Genomic DNA, 20,498 nt, shown 5'->3' on the forward strand with positions numbered 1-20,498 from the left:
GAAAAGATGCATATTATAAGAAAATATGAATAAAAAATATAATATCATTTATTCATTAAAAAATCATATCTTTATGAATATCTAACCGTAATTTATAATCTAAAAAGATTGATGATAATAGAAATCATATCTTTATGAATATCCAATCATAATTTATCACTTTTTTAAACATAGTACAATTTTTATGTTTTTTAAACCAAGAGTATCATCCGCGTGTAATTGCAGAGCTTAATTCCCCTCTAGGCAACTAAGATCCATTTAAGGGGTTGACCTCTTCCAACATAATACGAAATTTTTAATGTCGTTTGACAGAAATTAATTGATTACTGTTTGACAGTAATTAATCTTTGTTGGAAACTTATAGGAGACAATATAGATTCTCCTATGGCAAACTCGGATCATTTCGAAGGATTCATCGTAGAAAAAAAATCATTAACCACTTGAGTCTAATGCTATTAACAAGACTTTATACATGAACAAAATCAACCAAGTATCTCAAAATATCATATGGCATAATTTAATGTGGAATACAGACAGTAGAAACATATAGAAAACCCCACAGGAAGGGCTTATAGAAGCCCACTAAGCCTAACATATATGGGGGTGGGAAAAGTACTTCCCTTATTTATCAACAAACTAAGAAGGTCCATTAGAGTGCAGCAGAAGTGGTAGTGGATGATAAATAACCACGACAAAAATCAAAACCATACCAAATACCATTAGGGATAAAAGTGTTGTAGTAAAATGTAGCAGGTTGGTAGTTATAGGTATATACTGTCACACTCTCTGGTTTCCAACCATCGTATCCTGTTCTGTATAAATACAGGTAGCATATTGGGTATGTACATGGTCCGTATATATCAAATGTGTCTGTAGAGCAACCCTGAAATGTCCCTGAATATGGATCATCCAATCTTGGAACATAAACCTGTTTCATTATCCAACATATTCATTAAAATTTATTCTATATCAAAATTCAATCAATACCAATTTTATAGTGTAATATTTAGTCAAAATATTTGTTATTGTGTAACATTATTTTCCTTGTCGCATCCTAGTATAGTAGTGTTGAGAACGCGCGGAGAAATGAAGAATCACGTGCTCGAACCCGTGCCCAACAAATCAAACGTCTTTGTAACTATCAATTGAACGGAGAGGATCAGGGACGGAGCTAGCCTTTTTTATGGGGATTCAACTGAACCCCCTTGAACTTAAAATGCAAATATAACTATATATTTTGCATTTTGAACCCCTGGGTTTTTTCCCTCACTGCTACCACAAAAAGCTCAATAACTCAAAAGCTTGAACCTCTAAACTAGGGTCCGGCTTCGCCATTGTACGGGACTATAGTGTACTCCCCCCTTTGGTCACTATTACAAGCAAAATACACCAATTTTCCAATGAATTTAAAAATAATTTTTTTGCTTATAATAGCAATCGGGGGAGTAATATATTTTTTTTGTTTATAGACAAAATGACAAACGCCACTAAACTCACACACAAGGTCCCGAATTCAAATCTGACTGAAGGTGTCCAACCAAACAATTTTGACTTTTTTCAGGTGAGCTGGGACTTATGGTCTATATTCTATAGTGTAACATTTCTAATAACAATAAAATCAAAACATTTCTAATAATGTAAATTGATTAACTTGGTTAATTTAATTTTGGCAGAAATAAAATATTGATAGTATATGTGTTGAAAAATGGAACCTGATAGCCATAAGCATCACCAAATGAAAGACTGATACGATCTCCAGTATATGCGGGGGAATTGCAGCTTGTTTTTATGACCACCGTGTAAGAACAAGTGCTACTACCAACAGCACTCTGCAACAACAACAACATGCATATTCAATTTCAGATTTTACAATAACAAGATCTGAAAATGCTTCTATAGTAGAAACTAATCATAGCAATTAAACCTTAATTTGGAAGCACTAATCCAAATTAAGATATATACTAGTACAATGTTTTACTCTAGTATTTAAGAATTGAAGGGTATTTTCAACTTTATATTCCTGTATTTGGTTAATTAAAATTTGAAAAGTGGAGTAATTAAAAAGTAAAAGGGCTATAAATGGAAATATATATACCTGATGTTGGGTTTGGTTGGGCTTGAAAGATTGATTAGGTTGAGGTTGATGAGTGGTTATTGGTATTGCTTGTGAGAAGACAGCGATTATGTAACATGAGAAGAAGAACAAGAAGAGGATTGACCCAACACCTTTCATGTCGGAGATTACGAAAAATATGAGACTGATTCAGTACTAGGAGTAGTATACTATACTATACTATACTATACCACTGGTTTGGTTTTGTTTTGGTTGGTTTTATTGTAGCCACGGACAAAGGTGGGTAGGTAGGTAAGTCAAATATTTAAGACTTTGTTTAACTGCGTTTAGGGTCCATATCATTTGTAAGTCCTCTTTGAGAAAACAGTTTAACTAAAAGCTTAGTGCATAAGCAAACATCTGGACGATTTGAATTCTTCGATACACATCTTATTTAGATATGTATTGGTATATTGATTGAGATGAACAATTACGATAGGTTCATAAATAATATTTATTAATTTGTTTTAATTAAACACAATTTGTGGACATATTAAAATTTTACTCTAACAAAATTATAGAAAAAAAAAACAATAAAAAGATTATAGAAAGTTTAGAATTGATTACTATTACTTTTACTAATTTGTCATTATTAGTTTTAATAATATTCTAAATTTTATATTTTTCATTATTTCACTCTATTAAAAATATATGTATAAAGACAGGAATAAAGTAAAACAAAAGAGCAATAAAAAATTATATAAAGTTTAGTAAAAAAATATTTATGGAAAAAACAGAAACAATAAAAAGATTATAACAATATATTAACAATAATTGCTACCAAGTCACAAAATTTGTCCCGATCAATTTTAATAATATTTTAGATTTTTTACCCTTAATTATAATTTTACTTGAACAATAATTTTTATTTGTTGATGAAATCTACACATAAAAATATGAAGCATCCAATCTAGTAACACCAAAGAAGTTGATGAAATCTATACATAAAAGTAGAGTCGGTGACTAATCTTTCAAATAAATGAGATATCTTCTACGCACAACTGCGATGATTAATCTTTCGAATCTTGTGGAACTCAAATGGGTAACAATCTCTCTCTAAGAGTTTTAAAGAACTTTTTTTTTGAACCAAAAAATACTTTGATTAATTCAAAAACCATAGGTACAAGGCGATCACTAGGATCCAGCCCAAAGTATCAAAAAAACGACAAACACAACCAGAGAAAGCCTATTTACATCACGAGTTTAGCTAGGTGTGTTCTTAAGTTCCTATTAGTCCAATCTCTATAAACAATAGTATCAATTATGTTCTCTACGGTATGCTTGTTATGGATAGCATTATCAAAGCTGACATCATTCCTATACCTTAAAATCTCATAAACACTTTCAGTAAAAGCCAATTTTAGGATCTTAGCACGACCTCCTTTTCCTTTAGTCTGCTGCATAATCCACTTCACTTCTTGACATCAGCCAAAAGGATAATGATCAAATTGAATCCACTCAAGAACTTTTCTCCAAATACTCCTTGTTTCATTGCAATTAAAGAGAAGGTGTTGCTGCGTTTCATTAGCATTGCAGAAGCAATAATGGGTTGTGTCAATTAAGCCATATTTATGTAATCTGTCACAAGTAGCCAACCTCTCATTACAAACAAGCCAAAGGTTTACAAGAGTTCTAGGACGGGCCACGTTTCCATAGAACAAGGTTCTCCAAGCAACACTTTGAGATCTCTCATGAATAGCCAGGTACATCTTCTTCATACTAAATTTTTGGACATTCATCATCTCTTTCCACACCTGATTCTGGTGGATACACACTCGTTGCTGCATAACAACCTTCATTATCCAGGAGGCAGACTCCGAAATACAAGCCTCCATGATGTGTTGGTTTTTAATGTAGTACGCATGGACCCATTTCTCCCAAAGGCTATCTGATTTGCCACACAGGTTCCAAAGCAGCTTCAGTAAGGAAACACGATTCCAAACCTCAAGATCAATGAAATTCAGACCACCATTACGCAGTGGCGGAACTAGGGGAGGGCTGAGGCGGGCCGCGGCCCTCCCCCAAAAAATAGGAAATTACTAATATACCCTTGGTATTTTCATGAAATTACATATTTGTAATACTTTATATATTTGTGAAGGTAAATAGGAACAGAAGTGGAAGGTTAGCCTAGATGGTAGAGGTTTCAATTCCTAATCCATTTGGAGGTGATGGTCATGGGTTCGAACCATGCCTTACTTGGTTTTGTTTTGTTTTTTTTCTTTCAAAAATCAACTTTAACACACACCCTTGAGGATAAATGTCGTCTTAAACATGTAAAGACATAATTTTGAGATTAATGTTTTTCTTATGATATATCAATTCACAATTTTTATTTTTACCAAAAAAATAAAACACAATTATTTTTAATTTATTTAATCCGTGTCTAATTATTATCTTATATTTATTAATGAATAAATTTCAATCTAATTTTTTTTTATTGTCTAATTAAGCAAACATTAGTTCAAAGTCAATTATTGATGATTTCAAGTCACTTGACATACGCAGTGTATTATTTTCTGGTATGTAATTTAATTTTTTAATTATCAAATTATTGCTTATTATGACTTAAATTTTTATACGCAATATAATTTTTTTTATTTAATTTATATATTATAAATTTTTTTAACGGCCCACCCAAGAAAAAATTCCTGGTTCCGCCACTGCCATTACGCTTAGATTGACAAATAGATTTCCAAGCAATAGGAGACTTACAGCTCTTCTCTAAAAAACATCAATTTTATACTTCTCTTAGGTCTTTACCTCTTGGTTTTTTTATAAAACTATCTTAAAGAACTTGTTAGAAATAAATAAGTTGAAAACAACTTACAACCAAAATTCATAAACTCTCTTGGACAATTTACCAAATACTTATAAACTTTGTTAATCAAGCATGTTAAATTTCGCCAGTTTTTATAAACTCCTGTACATGAGATAACCTGAAATAAAAAGTGAATCACGTGTTGAGAATTGAGAAAGTTCTTTTTTTTCCTATTGACAAAAATATATTATTTTATTTCACCTCGCTAAACTCGTGTGTGTTAAAAGCCCTCCTTGCAAGTCACATTTTTTTTCAGTTTGGTTTTTGTCAGTCCATAACAAAAAGTTAAAGGTTCCGTTTAATTTGGACCAACAACTCTTTTTGTCCATCTTGGACCAATGCATTTGATTACCATGGATATAATATAAATTTATTTGGATGGCTGAGATTAAATGCTTGCTACCTTTTAGGATAAATTTGCAAGGACAGAGGTGCATGTAAAACTACATGATTCTTTCTTTCTTTTTTTTTGTTACCAGATTAGTGGACTGAAACTTAAGAAAGTGGACTGGACCTTAAGAAGGCCATATATACCATGGACCTTAAAATGAATTTTGGGTCAATATAAAAATAAAAAGATGTTTTCTCTTTCGACCCCGTGATTCTTTTATATCCCAATATTCTAATTTTGTCCTTGCAGAAAAATTCAGTTCTCAGAAACCGAATTTTTTCTAATGCAAATTCAGAGTAAATTTCGGTTTTTAGAAATCAAAATTTGTTTTCAAGACAAAAAAAAATTTCGGTTTCTATAAACCGAAGTTTTTTCAAGGGCGAAATTGGAAATTCAGGGGATATAAAAGAAATACGGGGAATCAAGAGAGAAAACATCAAATAAAATTTAGTTTGATACCAAATCTAATCCACTCTTTTTTTTTAATCCAATGGTTGTGATCAATTCCCTTAAAATATCATGTGATTGTATCTCTAGAGAATTAATTCCTAATTATCTGTTTTTTCTCAATAAAATTCCTAATTCATTGTCCTCATAAAAAAAACCCTAATTCACTGTGTTTAGTTTTCATCCAATATTTGTTTGAATCGTTTTTTTAACTTTGTCCATCTTTCCCATGGAATTTCTTCCAGCTCTCACATGTGACCTCTCTTCTCTGGTGTACGGTACAAATTTCAATAAAGTACAAATTTTGCATCAAAATTATGAATTAATTTATTTTAATTTTTTGTATCCATCTTTCTTTTGCACATTTAATCTTCCTAGAGGGTAACAATATAATTCATCGCTCCACCTTGCTGATGATCGATATTTTTTTCTTAAATCAAGAAAGCTAGTAAAAAGCTGGATTCTTCCAAATTGCTTCCACAAAGGAATGAAAAATAAAACTAGCAATCGATCGAACCAAAAAATGACTATATGAATTATTATTGGTACAAGATTCCAATATTTGATATGTGGTAGTTGTGACTTGTGATGATGATCAAAACAAGAGATTCATAAGCATCGTTAAGAGATATTGTTCAAGAAAAAAACAAAGGAAGGGATATGGTCATCGGATTTTTCGGTAACAAATTAATTAAGGAGCAAATCACATAAAGGATATCATGTGAGTTTAGTAAGTGAATGATTTAAGACCTTTGGATTAACTTAAATGGATGGATATATATATATATATATATATATATATATATATATATATATATATATATATATATATTGATTAAATTTATATCTTTTATGAATATGTAGCAGTGTTGTTGTCCTGTATTTGTGTCGTCGTATCTGTGTCGTTTCGCCGTGTCCGTGCTTCATAGATTATTGGCGCGAACTTAATGACTTAAATAATTTTACTTACTCCCTCCGGACACAATTATAAGCAAAAAACCACTTTTTAGATTCATTGAAAAAATAATGTATCCAGTCTATATTATTTACTAGATACATTACTTTTTCAATAAACCTAAAAAGTGTTTTTTTGCTTATAATTGTGTCCGGAGCGACTAATTATTAAGTAAAAAAATACTTTCTTTTTTTTTAGTAAAAAAATAGTTGAATTAGGATTAATCCATTTTTTTAGTAAAAAAATACTTGAATTAGGATCCGTCAATTCGTTGATTCAGTAATTATATAAAGTGAGTTCTTTGATTCTGCTAATTGTAAGTGTGAAATACAATTCCTCAGTCCCCAATTCGTTTTTATTTTTACAATCTAACTTTTGGATTGGTAATGTTTAGAAATCAGAATCTGCTGTTTGAAGGATTAATCGAGAAATGTATTGGTCTTGCAACAGTGGGAGTGGTTCAAGAGATAGCTGGATCAGATACGAAAACATGACAACAATAATTCTAGATTAAATTTTCTGAAAATATAATATACCTTTGGGAGAAATACTATGTAGCCATATCTATTGTAGATGGAATCTTTTGACCGGATCAAAGTAAAGATTCCCAGTATTTTACATGGGTACAAGATGCACAAAATCATGTTTCCCCCAGGCTAAACGGACCCCTTATTCATTAGGAAGAGTGTTAAAGTCAGTCAGAGTTAAGTAAAACTAGATTTACTCATGTCGGTTGGATAAACTACACACAATTGTTCAAGGGTAATCTACGAAATAAAAAAGGCTAACTGTCCAAGGTCAAAATTGTACAAAATAAAATTGTATAATTGAAAAGTTTGGTCTCTTAAGTTTTTACTATTTGCATTAGTTACTCCTTTTCGTTAGTTTTTCAACTAACAACGTTTGAACTATACACGTGTCAAAGTATCAAAGTGTCAACGTGTCTGATCATACATACAAATTGTCTGTCCACATATACAAACCGTCTGTCACATGTGACAAAACTGACGGAAAGTACTAACTAATGCAAACGATGAAAACGTAAAAGACTAAATTGATATTTTTTAGATGTAAAGGGCCAAATCGAAACATAAAATAAACGTAAGGAACCAAATGTTTAGTTAAGGCAAAAATAAAAAAATATGCGTAAGTATTATTTTTCTAGTTATACAAGCAAAAATTAAATAAACAAATATTTTAGAAAAGACCGAAATTAAATCTCCATTGAAAAATATAGAGTCTAATACTTTTTCCTAAATAAATAATAATAGTATTCCTCCCTTAAATAGAAAATAAAATAAAATGCAAAACTAAAGTTGACGAAGCAAAGATTGAGGTATCATAAATAAAACATATTTGATTATTTTTGAGATTCCGATGAGGTTGAGATATTTGTCCTCTTCTTTCCCATAGACTCCTTTATTACTTCATCATCGTAGTACATCTGTAGTGTACGACATCGCTCTGAGCAGAAACCATTGCTCCTGAAACGAACAAAAAATTAAAATAAATATTTCAACAAAAGGTGTGTTAAATATTTTGAGTAAAGCGTATTTGTCAACAAAAAAAAAAGTGTAACTGAGCTCTAATTATTTTACAATATTACATTTTTAGCAAATGAATTATGAAACGCCACAAACCAAAATTAATCTTAAAAATTGGTCCCTAATAAAAAGAAAAGTTCAATTGGATTTCTAATTATTTAAAAATATTTTACTTTATAAGTGAAGCACCAAAAATTCAAAACTAACTTATTACGTCTTGTGTTGTTCATTTGTTTTCACATCAACAACATAATATTTACTCGCATTCATAAATAAAATAAAGTAAATTGAACGGATACCATTGTAAAATAAGAATTGAAAATAAATAAAAAACATTGACTAGAATTGGGTGACAGAGTTAATAATAATTAAATCAAAAGGTGCCCAGAAGAAATTGAGGAAAATAAGATGCATGATATTGCGAATTCAAATTTTGTTCAAACTAACAAGAATAAGGAATGGAAAGAACAAATCGTTGTAGTCTAGTTGGTCAGGATATTTGGCTCTCACCCGAAAAACGTGGGTTCAAGCTCAGCAATATTTTTTTTTCAATAATAATATATTTGTCGTTAAAAAAAGTGGAAACAAATAACGATCGCAATCAACTAATAAATCACTCAAATAATAATAATTCTAACTAAATAAAATTCAATAATTAACTTGTACCTGTACATGTAGATGGTTTTATCATCCATGTTTTTCTTACATACAAAACAAACCCTTAAATCATGCGAAGTCACGTTCAAACTAAATTTCAATTCAAATTTACCACCCTTAAATCTTTGTTCACCATCATTTGATGTGTTTGTTGTTTCTTTTGTTGAACGATGAGGTCTCTTCCCTGACATCTTCTATTTTTTCAAAACGAAAAATCTTGTTTTGTCTTGCCACTACTCAATTGTCTTACCCTGTATATATATATTTATTTTACAAACGTCTTGCCATATTTTGAAAGACAATATTGTGAGAAGATTGTGTTAAAAAATATTCAAATATATCCAATAATAGAAGTAATTTACTTTATAAAGAATCTGGCAAATATTTTTCAAATATTATATTCAATCATAAAGGTATTAGGATTATTTCAAAAAAAAAAAAAACCAAAAGAATCCGAAATATCCTTTCTAAAAAAATATAATCAGATTTTGTGAGTTTTTTTGTTTAAATTTTAAGCAAAAGAAAAGGCAAAACAAATACCACTTGGATACAACTGTATTTTGCTTTTAAAAATAAAAATAAATCTTAAATGGGAGAAATACTATGTAGCCATATCTATTGTAGATGGAATCTTTTGACCGGATCAAAGTAAAGATTCCCAGTATTTTACATGCGTCCAAGATGCACCAAATCATGTTTTTCCCCAGGCTAAACGGACCCAAAGTTAAAACTTCACTCTACTTAGATGTTGCTGCTTGTTGCTTTGTTTTTACAATGGATTGTTCAATATCCCTTCATCAAGATCACAGTTTTTTTTTTAAGTCTATTAGCAGCAACTAGCAAGTACACATGTCGATATCTGCTACAAACATCATCATAGGAACAAAAAGGATCTCATCCAGCAATCATATAAAAACATAGATGTTACAATATAGAATAAAATCCTCATGTTACAACATAAAAAACAATGGTTAAATTTGAGAATGTTAATACAAGTATTCAGTGGCCAGCCAAAATCCTCGCCTGCACCATAGTAGAGAATAAAATATCTGCCTGGCTTTGGTTACATGCCATTCTAAGTCACAAGATGCTCACCACACGACTCAAATTGCTGATTCTATAACGATTGCCTCAGAATTTCTTGTTCAGAACTCGGTAGGAGGCTTCAACCTTATCAATCTCTTGATTCTATCTTTTTCCGTATTTTCCAAATATCCCTTCAAAAGATATACAACGAAAAAGTAAGCACGACATCAAAGAAGAAACCCCTCTTTGTAAATTGTAACAATGTAACACAGGAGTACATACGATGCAAAAAAAAACAAAGATGAAAAAACAAAGTGGTGTGTGTAGTGAACAGAGACAAAAAGTTGAAATAAAAAGACGAGGAAAACCCGTCATTATTTTGTTGCTTCAGTTCACATTTATAAAGATGGAGTATCATAGCAGAATATAATCATAATGTGATGGTCTCATGCAAAATAATTAACATCAAGTAACAAAATTTATAGTAGTAACTAGATAGATACATATGATGGTATACACAATGTGAATGTCACAAAATGAGGTGTCTCTATGGTAAGTAGGATGAATGAGTCTATAAGATAAGTAAAATGAATGGGTTAACCGAGAAAAGTTTCAAAAGTTAGCTGTGATCTTTTACTAAACATTGTCCGGCATGTCTTCTCACCTTCCACACAATTTCATCCAAACACAAGCAAATTCTTCCATACTTATCAAGGAAACGCCGCTCAGTTGGGGGCTTCCCACATACATCCTTTACAGCTGAGGTTATTGTAAAGATCACCTCCGACACTGGAGAAAAACAAAACATTTGGAAATTAGTTTTTTTTTTTTTTTTTTGATAAGCACATTTGGAAATTAGTATTGTCGATGTAAAGTTACAAAAGTACTGGACAGCTTTCAAACATACAAATTTTTCCAAATTCCAAACCTTGGTTAAATAACAATATGCTTGAGTCACTTGTTTTTTTTACTATATATTTATATTTTTCTTTCATTGGAAAGTTGGACAAAATTGTCCACTAAGTTTAGTTTCCAAGTCCCTTCTAGTTCACTTGATTGCTAACTTTTCTCAATACTTCATTATTTAAAATGAAGTGCCATACTTCTGACACCACAAGAGTATCCTTTAATAGCTAGTATATCTTCTATTACTATAGAGAATATGGGGGAAGGTTTCCATCTTCTATTAATAGCTCCTTTGTCTAGGGCGTGTTTCATGGCTAAATGAGAATGGTGGAGCAGATTGAAGGGACACTGCGGAGAGAAGCTTGCAAGAATTCAGACAATAGAAAGAAAAGGAAATGGAACAATGGTTATGGATGGACACTAGTGAAACATATATAGAGGCTATGATACAAGAAATATTGTGCACCCTGGATGAGATTCTTGGGAACACAATTGACAACATAAGGAGAGGCAAAGCGTGGGTGCAAGACACAACAGTAACAGAGAAAAATCAGCCTTGATTGATAAGCCAAGAAAATAATCAACACATTAGAAGGTTGAATAATTGATGTCTCGGAGATGAGGTGGGATAAAAACAATATTCCACTGTTGATGCAGCTACTGAGATAAAAAGGCAAAGCAACTGCTAGATATCAGAGGCCATTATTATCTTTAATATTTATGTCCGTAAACCCTATTTGTACAATATTCAAGCAATCACAAGCAGATAACCTCAAGGACAAGGTTGGACAGGGGAGGGGGGGTGGGGAGTATTGCTAGATGTATGTAAGAACTAAGGACTGTTGCTGCGAGGGTTATTTAGTTGGGTTGAGATCATTAGAAAAAATAAAGCATGTTGCCTGTAAATAAGAGGAGGGGTAGAGAGGGATTGATATCTTGTTATTTAATAAAGAATTGGGGACTTTTGGTATAAGCAGATGCAGGCCCCCCGAAGTTCTGCAGTGTTCTATTTTATCTTTGTAATTTGGGGTTTGTCCCTGTTTTTTTTCTAACAAGATATTGGGTTGTTATAAAACTTCAATCTAAAAAAGTGAGCATATCCACTTTCAAGCATCAACAACTTAGATGATTCATTTCTATGTTTTATTTTACTATCAGTAAGTATGAAATATTGCTGCAGTTTCAAATTAAAGATTGGTTCATAGAATACGTACAAGCAAGTTCATCATACGCGTCCTTCCCCACAACGTATATACTGACATCTCCAAGTATTGTATATACAATATAAACTGACCTGATAAAGATAAAAAATAGAAGTAAAATACTAAATCATCATGTATACTAAAAGGAAATACATTCACACATCACATACACAAGAGAGAAAAGAAGTATACTCACTTGTGGCAAGCAACTAGAAGTTCTTCATTTTTTACACCCTTAAGATTATCAGCTCCTAGTTTGACCAAGAAAGAACGCCAGTGTAGGCGTTCCTCCGCAGGAACTCCATGAAAACTGCCACCATAAATCCATTAAGTTCTCATGATCAATTTAGTTATTATATTACTCTAGAGTATGAAGCTATCTAACAATAATCCGTCCTCAATTTAGCAAGATAACATCAAAAGATTATCAAAATTTCTAAATATCAGTGTTGTTAAAACACGGATACGGTGGTTCTATAGCGTAGCAGAATTTTAAGTCACTATTGTTCCGTGATACCCTATTTAGGCTCTGTTTGGGAAGGCCAATAAGCTAGCTTATAGCTCATAGCTTTTAGCTTATAAGCTAAAACCCCTATTTGGTAACAGTTTTTAAAAAAGAGCTTATAGCTTATAGCTTATTTTTTAAACGCTATTTCAAGTAGCTTATGAGCTTATAACTTATCATTTTTCTTCCAATTTTACCCCTATCAGCTTACTTGAAAAAAATTAAATATTAATTAAACATATATTTTTCATGTCATTTCATACTTATAAGCTAATTCAACCGCTAATTTTACCAAACACTACAAATTCAATCAGCTAGTTTATTTGCTATAAGCAAAAAGCTAGCTTATAAGCTATCCGCTATTTTTACCAAACAGATCAGTCCTCGACTTTGTATGTGGTTAAATATAGGGACCAACTTGACAATTGAATAGAGTCGAGGACCTTTTTGAAATATTCATAAAAGTCGTGCATCTATTTAAGAGTGTTTAGCATTGTTTATAGCAGTCTTGCATATTGAAATTTGAACAAACTGCTATTTTTCAAGATCTGATTAACAACACTATTAAGTATATGATCTAGTAATTTGTTAATTGCTACAGCATTAAAGGGGTTAACCTACGAAAAAATAAGCTAAACAAATATCAAAATTTTCAAAAGCGTATAGATCAAACAAACTGCAGAAAATTATAACAAGACAAGAAAAAATTGAGGAAATTGGTAAGTAGAATATATAGATCAGAAACAGAAAATAGAAATGGAGAGAGAGAGAGAGAGAGAGAGAGAGCGAGTACCGTTCGATGAGGATGTTGCCCTCAGCGTTGGCAAACAGCACCGCGAGTATCATGTTTCTGATCGTTCTGAGAACAAACACCACCGTAGTGCGTCGTTAAATTCCCGTGTCCCAAATTACTTACATACCCTTATATGTGATTTTTTTTTTTTTTTTGAATAAAAACAAATGCCAAATAATACTTCCAATTTTTTTTTTAAGAAAATATTTTCACATGTATTCAAAATAATAAAGTCACTATATTTGGTCAAGTGGTGAGAGATTTGGATAATATGCAGGAGGTTATAGGCAGTGGCGATTCCAGTAATATTAGAGAGCCTAGGCAAAATTTTGGAGGGAATTTTATCAACCAAATTTCTAGATACAATAATATTTAAAAGACAAAGTTGTTTCTGCAATTCAAAAACATATTTAAATTACATTAGTACTTCTCTTTTTATGCAAAAGAAAATATTCTTCACAATATACACTTGTAGTATGCCTATTGTAAGGCTTGGTCAATTATGAAATCAACATAATATAATGTAATTTCCCCTAATGAAAGAAATCCATAACAAACAACTGTGAGAAAGAAACTGATATCTGATCAACGAGACTACATTTCAAACTGAATACAAATATCACAAGACTATCTTATTCTTATTTAATATTGTGTATAAGATCAAACTGAGATCAAGAATACAAGGTTTGTCATCAGCTTATAAAAGAAAGAAAGTGCTTCATCAACAAAGGTGATTTTGATCCATCAAAGTGAACACAACACAAATGTCCACAATTAAACAAAGTTTTAGTTGCAGTTACGATGACAATAATATCACAAAGTAGAAAATCACCAAGTTAGTTTACAACAAGAGGCATCATGAAATCAAATAGTTTTTAGAACAAAAACCCTTCATTCTCACTATTTTAGAACAAAAACACTATTGCAGAACCAACCAAAACTACTTATTTATATAACCAAAACAGCTTATTTATATAATCACTTAACAATCAAAACAGCTTAATAAATTTAAAATTCAAAACAACACCAAATCATCAAACAAAGATTCTAGATTGAGAAGGTTAGGTTGTTAAAAATTAATTGCAGTATGTTAGTTTGCTTACCTGAAACGAGACGAAGAGAAAGAGTGAGTGCGGTGCGGTGTGGTGCGGCGCGGTGAGCTGAGCAGTGGTGCGGCTGCGGCGGAAGATTGAACGGCGTTACGGCGAGGTGAGGGAGAGAGATTGAGAGCAGTGAGAGAGGGATTGAGAGCGGCGGCCGGTGGCGGTGGGTGAGAGAGGAACAGCGATTTTGAGAGAGAGGGATCGAGAAAGAGAAAGCAAATTCTAACTCTTCCTTTTTCTGTTTTTGTTTTCATTTAAAAAAAATAAAAATAAAAATATATATAAGAAGGGCAGCCCAGGCACGTGCCAGGCATGCCCGGCGGTATACTCGCCACAGGTTATAGGTTCGTTCCTCTTACCCACTTACTTGTACACCAGGACATTTGCTGGCCTAAATGTAAATTTTTTTCTCCCATGGGTCGATTAAGAAGTTCATATGCGTCTCTTTTTTTATAGATATTTTTGCGTGCCTATGAAATGCATGCTCCCATTTCGCATTAGAAAAATATTAATGAGCGTAATTAAAAATGTTCAAAACTTCGGCAACATCTTCTCTTTAAACAAAAAAGAAGAAAGTAGAGGGTGAAAATCAAAAAATAAAAAAGTAGAGATTAGTGTTCATTTTCACATAATAACTTAAATGATTTAATTCATTTAAAACAACAAAAAATAAATAGGTATGTATCATTGAACCAATATCAAATTTTCAACCAGGTCAATGTCTTAGCCTTAAAGATGAAGAGGATTATTAGTTTTTTACTTTGATCATTGGTCTATCTTGAAGCACTAATAAAAGTGATACACAGTAGAACTCATCAGAAAAAGATATACTTAAATATATTTTTTGTCTTTATTTTGATTAGGTTGTCTAGTGACTAAAATATCACTCTTGAGGTGGATAAGTGAAATCCCCTATATTTTATTTACTTTAGTCTTTTATTTTTTCCTAATATTGTTGTCTACCCAAAAAAAATTATGTCATGTATCTTCATTGAGACGCTTGCTCTTGCACATAATACAATTTATTCATAACCTTCTTTGCAAACACATCTCTCACCCTTATTTTGTCACTCTTTAGTCTTTAGCATCTTTATATTCCTATCATAATAATGAACAACATAAGTGATTAGTACCTCATTAAAATTCCCTCTTATTGCAAAATATGTATCTAATTTCCATTTATAAATCAATCATATTTGTAGGCAATTGAAACACTTGGTACTTTGACATGATATGTAACATTGGATGATAGAACAACTAATGTTCAACAAATATAAAAGACTAAAATGAATAAATGACTAAAATGTTCACTACCAACTTACATTAACTACTTCATTTTTTTCCTCTTGCTCAATCTCTCATTCTCCAATTCTCAACCTTCATTCCTACTCTTTTTTCACACTATGTAAATTTATATTGATCATCTTTGTTAGTAAGGAGAATAAGAGGGAGATGGAAGAATTATTAATCTAAAAGCAAAGTCTCTTGCTTCACTTCTATTAATCATTTTAGATAACCAAGCAATTAAGCTCCTACCCCTTATGAGCTAAATGACAAATTAGAAATTAGAATTAGAACTTTCAAGAGGAAGCACAAGCTTAAAGTATTCCAAGGATTTAGCCTTATATAGACATATCATTACAACCATTAGATGGTCCTGTCCTCACTTCACTAGTATACTAATGTGTCATAGGGAAGTTCAAGGAAACATCCACATTAGATTAAGATTAATTACACAAGTTAGAAAGATATTATATTTTTTATTTCAATCTTTAAGTCGTTGAATTTATACGTTCTTACATTGTCGTTGCCGCTGTATCAATTGGATAAACTGTCTAACTACTATTGTCTGAAAGACTTTCGACATAAAGAGTCAGACATTTTAGTAACCATCAACTCTAATACTAGATTTAGGGCATGACGGAACCACATTGCACCAATAACGACTACATAAATGAGAGAAACGCCACATATTTCACCCAAAACTTTAAAATATTGAGCATATAAATCATCTCATTTATAAATCATTCAACCTTCATTTTGAGACTTTCAACTCACATACTTTCATCTTCTCATAAAGTACTCTAAGCTTGTTTTCACTCCTCCTACAAATCATTCATTAGCTTCAAATAATTAAATTGCTACATAAGTATCTATATATCTATCTCTTGGACCCAATCATATGGAGAACAACTCATATATAGTTCATATACATCATCACGATGAATTAATATGACAAACCAACTAGCTATGAATTATTAACTGCTTTAACGTGTTTACAGTCCCCACATGAAATCAATTTTAAGCTTTCACTTTCTTGTTAGAAACACAAATGCCCTGGCCTAAAGAACCTATAAATCTCTACCATTGAGGTTTGTTACTACCAAAACTCATTAATTTTCATTCATGAATGGAACATTTTGGTATTACATTCTTTATAGAATAAAATGATTTCATTTTCCATTTCCCTTTTCTAACATCCTATAACGTCATTGATCATCCCATAAATTCAATGTGTGTGACAAAGTTCAATAAAAGTTGAAAAATGTGGGAACCATATTGCCTTGTTTATATTAAGATCAATATGGCTACTCCAACAACGTGGTCTAGGCATATCATAATAATTGAAATTATCACATGCTCACTTATAATAAAAAAACATATATAAATTATTATCAAAATCGAATGACTGAGATTTTCTTGATGTAACTATTTAACCGCATGAAATTCATTTTCGTGTTCAATTGTTTTAGTTCTATTCGAAATATCAAGATATGTAATAGTAATATTTGCAAATTTTTGTGGTTTTGATATTTATTTATTTATTTACAATGGAGCTGGTGATCGAACTCAGGAATTTTAGCATACTACCAAAATCCCTCACCAGTAGACTAAACCTAGTGGTTTTGAATCTTTGATTCACCGGAAAAAGGTAGCTTCCGGGCAAGGAGTTTATGACATAAAGGTTTTTCATTTTTCATACACACTTGTATCATGCTCAGAATTAACCCAAGCAATGAAAAAGTTAAAGTAAACTGAAATTGTGAATGTAACTAATCTAAGTGTTCCAAATCAAGTATTATTTGCTCACAAAAATCAAATGAGTAGTTTTCTTACAAACCGATTCACCTCCACAGCATAATAGAGTGAAGAACAAAAATTGCATATCATTATAGAAACCTAAAAGATAATTTCTAACATGCTTACATCTATAATGAAGTCATGAAACCTTCTTTGTCGTCTTGCTACTTTTACCATTCCTATATGAAAAGATATAAGTTAGCAAGATTTCACACTCATGGTATGTTAGCAAAATGTTCACACTCATAGTATAAAACCTCTAAGCTTTTTTTTGACAATATAAAACCTCTAAGCTTAAATACTAAAATCCAATATACACAATACTCTTTTAATTGTGTTTATGCCAAAAAATCGTACCTTCTTTCAATTTTCTATTGAATGTTAATTATTATTTTTCAAATCGTACCCTCTAATTAATACTATATACTTGCATGATACATACACGATAAGAGTATTTTAGTAAAGTCTTATTTTCTCTATTTTATTTATACAATTTTATAATATGTATGAATTGGCCAACTAGATCAATTATTTTAGGATAGAGGGAGTAGTAAGTGTTGGAGCAATTAGTAACAAAAGAAAAATAACAAATAAACACAAACAATGAACACACGATGTTTGATAACAGAGTTCTTCAAAATTGTGGGTACGTCTCTGATTATTGTAGAGTGTTGCAATTCATTTATATTAGATTGAATGAATTAGGGTTTCAATATTACAATCGTATTTATAATAATAATATTTCGGTCTAGGTAACAATAACAATACCCCTAAACTGTACCGCGGAGAATAGAGGTCTCGCACCCCTTCACTTCGCTCTGCTAACTCAACTCTTGAGCCCGCCCCCAACCCTCTTCCTAATGCATATAAGTCATACTCAATGATAAGCAACACAAATACACAACTAACATATTTTCTAGTTTAAAGTGAGGCGAGGTTAGATGATTTTATGCCTTGTTTGCTGTTAGGTGAGTGCTAAAGCATATTTTACCCCCTCTTTTGGTAGATTTTCTTGGTTTTTATGGGAAATTTGGAGTCCATGTTCTAGTAAGTATCTTGTTTTTTTAGAAATTCAGTATCCAGTTAGTCAAAGACATCAATTTTCCTATCTATTAGCGGAGACTCAATTAAAATTAAAATGAAATTCTATATATATATGAACTAATAAAGAAAGTCAAAATGTTATACTGAAAAAAATCGAACCTAAAACCTAAAGAATAGCGAAATCTGAAAAGTCTATATCAGCCAATCTTAGGGGTTGTTAATGTGAGCTGAACCAATATTAAACATTAGAAAGAGACTTACAAAACCAAATCCACTTTATTCATAATATATGGTACGGTTTTGTTAATGTGTACCCTAAGGGTACATGTTAAGGAATCTAAAAGTAGAATTATATTGTATTGGAAAATACAATACTTTGACTTTTGAAAAGTGAAATACACAACTTTTAAAAAAAATATTTTTATATTAAGTTGTTTATCCTCAGGGCACATTTTAGTTTTTGCCATACTATTGGTATAGGCAGTTACACATGTAAACAGTAAACCACAATAACATCGTCATAACACACTCCTACTTAGGACAAAACAAATAAGCAAACAAAAAGACAACATCATGGGACTTTAAATTAAACTCCTTCAATGAGCCCCACCACACATGAAAGTGAAAGCATAGAATTCAGTTTCTATTGAGAAGTTCTTCTATCATCTGCAAAGCAATTTTCTGTTCTTCATCCAAACCATTTTTACTTAATTCCTCTGCCTTTACTACTTTCTCTGCCTTTGATGAAAATTCTGAATCAGAATCACTTTTTTTCCTTTCCAACTCAACCATCATAATCCAATTTGATTCAGAATGTGGACCTGCACCTTTCTGCCACACTCCAAAGTGTGAATTCTTTGTATCAAGCCTTAGACAAGTGAGTGAAGGTGAAGGAAACTTGCAACACTTTCTTAACTTTGCATTAAGAACTGCAGAAAATGCTTTGGAAGAAGTTGAAGAAGAAGTTGAAATAGAATTGATTTTATTTTCCACATTAATTGGAAAATTAGTTTTTGCATTTCTTCCACTCATCAAAATTGCTGCTTCATCATATGCTTTAGCTGCTTCTTCAGCTGTTTCAAATGTTCCTAACCACACCCTCCTTTTCCTATTCATATCACCATATAAAATATAATAACTCAACTAACACATAAAAAAATATAAATGAAAATTTAGACACATAACCAAAAGTTACGCTTATAGAATTTTAACAAAATTATAGTACATGTTTGAATTGACGGTGAATTTAACAAAATCACGATGTATCAAATAATTATAATAGTGCGCGTCTAAATTGACGGTGAATTTAGCAGAATCATAATATATTATTGTGATATTATAAAAGTTACACTTTAAGCGAGTTGATTTCATCGTGTATTCAAACATGTACGTACTAGTATAATATTTTTTCTAAAGTTTGTGGAGAAGGAAAATAAATTAACAAATAAATAAATGAAATTATGAAAGTGTGATGAGGTTAATACAATAATGGATGACGAATTTCAGAGACCCAAGATCCCCAATGGCGTTGCCTGACACCTCTAAACTTCTTTGATTGTACCATGTTGATTAGAATTATCTTCACTTTCTTGCTAGGTGTGTGAGGGAGAGAGAAAGAGAGAGAGAGTTGTGAGAAATTTGTGAGTTGAAATGTGGAAATGATGGAGCAATTTAAGGGTATTTCATGATGATGTTGTTGTGATAGTATGATAAAGTGACCACATAGTAAATACAAACCAAAATGACCAAATTATATGTTACCTTGTATGTACTTTAGATGTTGACATCCAATGAAATGGCTTTAACATATATAGTAGGGTTAGCTTAGGGGTATGATACAAAGTTAAATAAAACACACTTGCTTCTATGCTTTAATTTCTGTAAAATGTTTGGAGATTATACATAAAAAT

At 31.4% G+C, this 20,498-nt stretch overlaps 3 protein-coding genes across 3 annotated transcripts; all 3 read right to left on the minus strand.

Moving 5' to 3' along the window:
• Window positions 1-429: 429 nt before the first annotated feature.
• Window positions 430-2,383, minus strand: LOC123899977 (embryo-specific protein ATS3A-like). Its single transcript, XM_045951251.1, has 3 exons — window positions 2,096-2,383; window positions 1,713-1,829; window positions 430-928 (listed from the first exon to the last, which is right to left on the minus strand). The coding sequence occupies exons 1-3, from the start codon at window positions 2,231-2,233 to the stop codon at window positions 650-652; spliced, it is 534 nt and encodes a 177-aa protein (XP_045807207.1). The 5' UTR covers window positions 2,234-2,383; the 3' UTR covers window positions 430-649.
• A 7,422-nt stretch (window positions 2,384-9,805) lies between these two features.
• On the minus strand, window positions 9,806-14,729 carry LOC123898761 (TSET complex member tstD-like). The gene is made up of 6 exons (XM_045949775.1): window positions 14,464-14,729; window positions 13,361-13,426; window positions 12,259-12,372; window positions 12,075-12,154; window positions 10,619-10,743; window positions 9,806-10,145 (listed from the first exon to the last, which is right to left on the minus strand). Exons 1-6 carry the CDS (start codon window positions 14,715-14,717, stop codon window positions 10,074-10,076), a joined length of 711 nt encoding a protein of 236 aa, XP_045805731.1. The 5' UTR covers window positions 14,718-14,729; the 3' UTR covers window positions 9,806-10,073.
• A 4,295-nt stretch (window positions 14,730-19,024) lies between these two features.
• Window positions 19,025-20,297, minus strand: LOC123898617 (ethylene-responsive transcription factor WIN1-like). Its single transcript, XM_045949625.1, has 2 exons — window positions 20,073-20,297; window positions 19,025-19,696 (listed from the first exon to the last, which is right to left on the minus strand). Exons 1-2 carry the CDS (start codon window positions 20,150-20,152, stop codon window positions 19,225-19,227), a joined length of 552 nt encoding a protein of 183 aa, XP_045805581.1. The 5' UTR covers window positions 20,153-20,297; the 3' UTR covers window positions 19,025-19,224.
• Between the last annotated feature and the right edge of the window lie 201 nt (window positions 20,298-20,498).

Source organism: Trifolium pratense, linkage group LG7 (assembly GCF_020283565.1).
Source record: "Trifolium pratense cultivar HEN17-A07 linkage group LG7, ARS_RC_1.1, whole genome shotgun sequence".
Classification (NCBI taxonomy): Eukaryota; Viridiplantae; Streptophyta; class Magnoliopsida; order Fabales; family Fabaceae; genus Trifolium; species Trifolium pratense.

Bases quoted from the DNA above. Each gene is read 5' to 3' on its own strand.
- LOC123899977 (XM_045951251.1), bottom strand. From the start codon at position 2,233: ATGAAAGGTGTTGGGTCAATCCTCTTCTTGTTCTTCTTCTCATGTTAC. The intron at 1,830-2,095 runs GTATATATATTT...TTGTTGTTGCAG, and splicing joins CCAACCAAACCCAACATCAG to AGTGCTGTTGGTAGTAGCAC. The intron at 929-1,712 runs GTTCCATTTTTC...ATAATGAAACAG, and splicing joins GTGATGCTTATGGCTATCAG to GTTTATGTTCCAAGATTGGA.
- LOC123898761 (XM_045949775.1), bottom strand. From the start codon at position 14,717: ATGAAAACAAAAACAGAAAAAGGAAGAGTTAGAATTTGCTTTCTCTTT. The intron at 12,155-12,258 runs GTGAGTATACTT...TATCTTTATCAG, and splicing joins CTTCTAGTTGCTTGCCACAA to GTCAGTTTATATTGTATATA. The intron at 10,146-10,618 runs GTGAGAAGACAT...TATCTTTTGAAG, and splicing joins TGGATGAAATTGTGTGGAAG to GGATATTTGGAAAATACGGA.
- LOC123898617 (XM_045949625.1), bottom strand. From the start codon at position 20,152: ATGGTACAATCAAAGAAGTTTAGAGGTGTCAGGCAACGCCATTGGGGA. The intron at 19,697-20,072 runs GTATTAACCTCA...TGATATGAATAG, and splicing joins GAAATTCGTCATCCATTATT to GAAAAGGAGGGTGTGGTTAG.